This window comes from Colobus angolensis, unplaced genomic scaffold, assembly GCF_000951035.1.
Source record: "Colobus angolensis palliatus isolate OR3802 unplaced genomic scaffold, Cang.pa_1.0 Scaffold134, whole genome shotgun sequence".
NCBI classification, from domain to species: Eukaryota; Metazoa; Chordata; class Mammalia; order Primates; family Cercopithecidae; genus Colobus; species Colobus angolensis.
The window spans coordinates 3,164,145-3,169,859 of record NW_012114422.1 but is presented as its reverse complement, the minus strand read 5'-3'; the positions used below and the strand labels follow the sequence as shown (position 1 = coordinate 3,169,859).

At 39.6% G+C, this 5,715-nt stretch overlaps 1 protein-coding gene across 1 annotated transcript in view; it reads right to left on the bottom strand.

Moving 5' to 3' along the window:
* Nucleotides 1–5,715, bottom strand: part of MSH3 (mutS homolog 3) — a 228,733-nt gene that overhangs the window by 11,056 nt on the left and 211,962 nt on the right. The window contains exon 22 of the mRNA XM_011934338.1: nt 3,133–3,280. Within this exon, the coding sequence (XP_011789728.1) occupies nt 3,133–3,280 (148 nt within the window). The remainder of the gene's footprint in view (nt 1–3,132; nt 3,281–5,715) is intronic.

The window sequence follows — 5,715 nt, the reverse complement described above, 5'->3', positions numbered from 1 at the left end:
AAAAAAAAAAAAAAAAAAAAATAGCTAGTCTGACTGGTGTGAGAAGGTATCTCATTGTGGTTTTGATTTGCATTTCTCTAATAATCAGTGATGTTTTGCTTTTACAATTCTGGACACAGGAATGGGCAAAGATTTCATGACTAAGAGGCCAAAAGCAATTGCAACAAAAGCAAAAACTGACACATGGGACCTAATTAAACTATAGAGCTTTTGCACAGCAAAAGAAACTATGAACAGGGTAAACAGGCAACGTACAGAATGGGAGAAAATGTTTGCAAACTATGCATCCGACAAAGATCTAATATCCAGCATCTACAAGGAACTTACATACATTTATAAGAAAAAACCACACCCATTAAAAAGGCAAAAGATATGAACAGATACTTTTCAAAAGACAACAAACACATGGCCAACAAGCATGTGAAACATTTTCATTCATGAAAAATCTCAAAACTTTTACCTCCTTTAGTTGATATTAGTAGTAGCCTAATTCAACATTTATCCCACCCCTAAGAAAACCTTGGTTTTATAAGGAATTAACTCCCTAATCATTTAACTCAGAGGACTGGGTCTTCAAAGCCAGCTCCAGAAGTGGATCCTGATTCACCTAGGCCCATTAAAGTCGCCCCTGCCATCCTCTGCTAAGGAGTGGTTTAGGAAGGAGCCTGTTACTCAATTCTGAAAATGCGATGAGGCAATCGTGAGATACTGGAAAGCATCTGAGAAAAAGTTCCCTTGTTCTAAGAAAGAGTTAATAGGAAATCCTTGTCTCTTTTCTTCCTTTGGACATTCTGGACATGATGCCAGGAAGGGCTGCAGTCATTGTCACTAGCCTGGTGATAAAACTGGCCAGGCAGGAAGATAGAGCCTGGGAATTGCAAAAAGGAGGCGCTGAAGCCCACTCTTCCTCTGGAGTTCATGGAACATGGGATTATACATACTGCATACTTTTGTCTGAGCCACTGTGAGACCGAGTGTTTTGTTCCTTGAAATCACATGCTTAGAAGAGGGGTAAGGGAACTCCTAGGATGCCGGCAAGGCAGGCTCGGGATGACAGCTGCGCAGCAGGCCCAGACATCAGCCACTTCAGATGAGCAGGAGGAAAAAGGGCTAAAGGAGGAAGGGCCCCAGTGGGACAAATGGGAACCAGTAGGCTCAGTTGTGTGGAAACACATCTAGAGAGGCATTTTACGAGGCTATTGGAGGGTACAGGAAGATTCAGCTATAGACTCAAAAACAAAACAAAATGAAAAAATAAGGACAGTCAATTCTTATTTTTGAGAAAATAGAAAACATTGTAAAAGAAATGTACTTGTCTCATACTTGGTTCATCAGTAAGCAATACTTAGCATGGCAATAATAATGAAAATAGCAAATATGAATGACATACAATAAATGTGAAATGACTACATTGGAAGGACAGAGGAAGGGAAAACTGAAGATTCTCAATTAACACAATGACAATAGTCAACTTCATGAATCAAGGGACAGGAAAATATGCATATTACTTAGAAATACAACAGAAATGGGGAAAAGTGTTGAAAGTCGTTGCCTTGGGACTAGGATGGGGAAGGACAAGGGATGGAAGCTTGTCAGGTGGAGCCTTTTAGCACCACTAAATTTTAAAAATTACGTTCACTGATAAAAATTAAAATCAGCCAGGCAAGGTAGCTCATCCCCCTAATCCCAGCACTTTGGGAGGCCAAGGCAGGAGGATCACTTGAGTTCAAGAGTTTGAGACTAGCCTGGGCAACATAGTGAGAGCCTGTCTCTACAAAACATACAAAGATCAGCCAGGCATGGTGGTGTGCGCCTGTAGTCCCAGCTACTGGGGAGGCTGACATGGGAGGATCACCTGGGCCTGGGAGGTTGTGGCTGCAGTGAGCTGTGATCGTGCCACTGCACTCCAGCCTGGATGACAGTGATGCACCATCTCAACAAAACTCAAAAATTAAAATTAATAAAATAAAATGCCCAGAACATTTAAGGGAAAGGTACAATGCTCTGGGTTAGTTTTCAGTTCACATCAAATGTTTTTTAGTGGCACTGACTCCTCCTCTTCCCTATTGGTGAACTCTATTCTCTTTGTCCCAAGGGTTTTAGCTTAAGTCTCCTCTTGTCACCCTAGTTGCAGATTAATAGATACAAAACTACCTCCATGAGAGAATTTATGATGTGTTTTTCAAGACTGCATGGTAGTGAAAAGCAGGAACTGCCTAACACTACATTTATCTTAGGCCTAGTGCTTTGTTTCATTTGGGCCAGTTGCCTGATTTCTTTTTCAGGTCCATCCCTATTACTTTTCCAAAATAAAATTTGGACTCTGAGATATCTTGCATGATGGATTTTCCATTGTAGCATACCAATTGCGCAAACCACCACAGGTCTACAGGCTGGTGGCTTAAAACAATTACTACTGAACAGAAAAAAAAAATGCTAAAGTCTACTATATTACTTACGGCACTTAAATTTATTGCTATTGGCTAATGGTGTTCTTTTTCATAAAATGTCTCATTTCTGTGACACCAGTAACTGGAAAGACTAGGAAAAATATTGCAGATTTCCTTCATATCAGCTCCAGCAGAGGGGCACAGAAGAGTACCCAGAAGCAGAAGTGAATTCTAGGCTCATTTTAGCCCCCATCTAAGTGGTTGACATGGTCAAACCACTTTACCTGTCTGAGATTCAGTTTCCTTATAATATTAAAATAAAAACCTATGTCCAGTACAGTATATGGCCCTTAGTAAGTTAAATGATATTTTGGGGAAAATATTGGGCATTTTTAAAAGATGACTAATTATATTCTGCAGTTGACTGTCATCTATACTGAGATGAATCATGTAAGAGTACAAGGCACTAAGAGGAAAACCTAAGTGCCCCCTCCACCCACACCCTATTCCTGTAAAAAAAGAGAAAAGGGCTGCCACGACAAATGAGACAAGGAAGACCAGAGAAGGACTCAGAGATAGCATGGATAAATGTAAATTCTACTTGACCTAAAGCTTAGCAAAAATGAATCTTGACAAATGTTATTTATAGCTCACATTCACAGCTTTCATTATTAATAAGCAGTAAGTTCATGTTCCAACAAACTTTGAGTTATCAAACATGAAAACCAATATTTGTACCAACCGCAGGAATATTTCATACCTGGATCCAGTTTGCTTTCATCCTCACTGACCAAGAATCCCATGTGGTAATTCCCCACCTGGTGTGAGTAATTTTTTTCTAGCTCACAAACTGGTGGATAATGGGTGACAAACAGGGTTAAGGATTTCACCTAAAGCAATAAGACAGAATAAATGTTATTTCATTTTAAAATTTTATTGTAATTAAAATCTGTCTTCAACTTTCTTTGGAAAAATTTTAAATCTTCCTAAAAGTCACAAGAAAAGTACAATGACCCACTAATATATTCTTTATCTAGATAACCAATTGTTAATATTTTGCCATATTTCTCTTCTTCCTCCTCCTCCACAGACACAGACATTTTTTCCTGAACCATCTGAGAATTAGTTGCAGACATCATGACACTTCATCCCTAAAGATTTAGGATTCTCTCTTTTTTTTTTTTTTTGAGACGGAGTCTCGCTCTGTCACCCAGGTTGGAGTGCAGTGGCGCAATCTCGGCTCAAGGCAAGCTCCGTCTCCCAGGTTCATGCCATTCTCCTGCCTTAGCCTCCCGAGTAGCTGGGACTACAGGCATTTTTTTTTTTTTTTTGTAGTAGAGACGGTGTTTCACCGTGTTAGCCAGGATAGTCTCGATCTCCTGACCTCGTGATCCACCCGCCTCAGCCTCCCAAAATGCTGAGATTACAGGCATGAGCCACTGCACCCGGCCAGAGATGCAATCTTCTGAGAACAAAACATCCTCCTATATAATTAGAATACAATTATTACACTCAAGAAATATATTACTATTATATAACATATACAGTTCCTAAATCTCCCTAATTCTCCCAACAATGTTTCTTTTTGTCTCTTTCCTTTTTTGTCTTTTATGACATGGACATTTTTGAAGTATCAAGTATCCTTTCCTACAGGAATAGAGTGTGGGTGGAGGGGACACTTATGCTGTTTTGCATAATGTCTTTCAATTTGGACTCTGCTATTTCCTCCAAACATCATTGCCAATGAGGACTAAGCTCTGATTTTTTTAATCTTGCCCAAATTCCTACCTAAGGGGTCTGGGGATTCATGCCCTACAAACCATGGATTCTCATCAGATGGGTTTTATTTGACCCTGTATATTGTGAATTGCTTTTCAATATGACTCCAGCACAACATTATGAGGCACGGAAAAAATATTTAACCCCAAAATACACTTCCTTGCCACGCCTTGAAATTGCCCTGCGAAGTCTCTTGTGAGAAAAATCCACATGCTATACAGAATCCCCTTCCCCCTTTGTTTTCCTTCCTTTCCAGATCCACGAGATAATCAACTAAAAGCCAGGCACCCTTTTAGGTCTGATAAGAAACATTTTACAACCTGCTCTCTCTGTGAAGTCTGTTATCTGAGAGCTTCCTCTGCACAATAAAACTTGGTCCCACAATCCTTTATCTTAACCTGAACATTCCATTAATCCCAGGTCTTCAGATAAACTCAACCAATTATCAACCAGAAAATGTTTAAATTTACCTGTAGCCTGGAAGACCCTCCTTTGAGTTGTCCCACCTTTCTAAACCAAACCAACAAATGCATTTCTTAAATGTATTTGATTGATGTCTCATGCCTCCCTAAAATATATAAAACCAAGCTGTACCCTGACCACCCTGGGCACATGTTCTCAGGACCTTCTGAGGGCTGTGTCATGGGCCATGGTCACTCATATTTAACTCAGAATAAATCTCTTCAAATATTTTACAGAGTTTGACTCTTTTCGTCGATACCAGGAATATACCACAGATATGTAGGTGATGGATCCTTCCCAGTGCATCACATCAGGAGGGATGTGATATCAATTTCACATAGCTGGGGATGCCAAATTTGATTATCTGGTTGAAAAGGGTACCCATCAGATTTCTTCACTATACCTTTTCCCTTTGTAATTAATAAATAACCTGTTATTTTATTAATGATATTTTGAGATATATGAATATCCTTTTCTCCAACAATCTTTCATCCAAAGGTTTTATAATCTATTGATCATCGCTGCCTGAATCAGTTATTATTCTAGTGGTTATTGAAGGCTGATTAAAAAATTCTTCCTACATTTATTCGTTGGTATTCTGTAAAGCAGAGGTTTCACTTTTCCCCACTCACCTCTACCATTTTAAAGTTTATTTTTGTTAGTGTCAGTATGAATTCTTTATTAACAATTTTTTTTTTTTTTTTTTTTAGAGACAGGGTCTCACTCTATCATCCAGTCTAGACTGCAATGGCACAATCATAGCTTACTGTAACCTCAAACTCCTGGGCTCAAGGGATCCTCCCACCTCAACTTCCCAAGTAGCTAGGACTACAGGTGTGTGCCTATTGGGAGAACCCGCTCCTGATGGTTACATAGGTTCTTTTCTATTTCCTAAGTGTCTCAGCTGGTTTGAGAAATAAAGGGAAAGAGCACAAGAGAGAGAAATTTAAAGCTGGGTGTCTGGGTGAGACATCACATGTCGGCAGGATCCGTGATGTTCCCCGAGCTGTAAAACCAGCAAGTTTTTATTAGCGATTTTCAAAAGGGGAGGGAGTGCACGAATAGGGTGTGGGTCACAGAGATC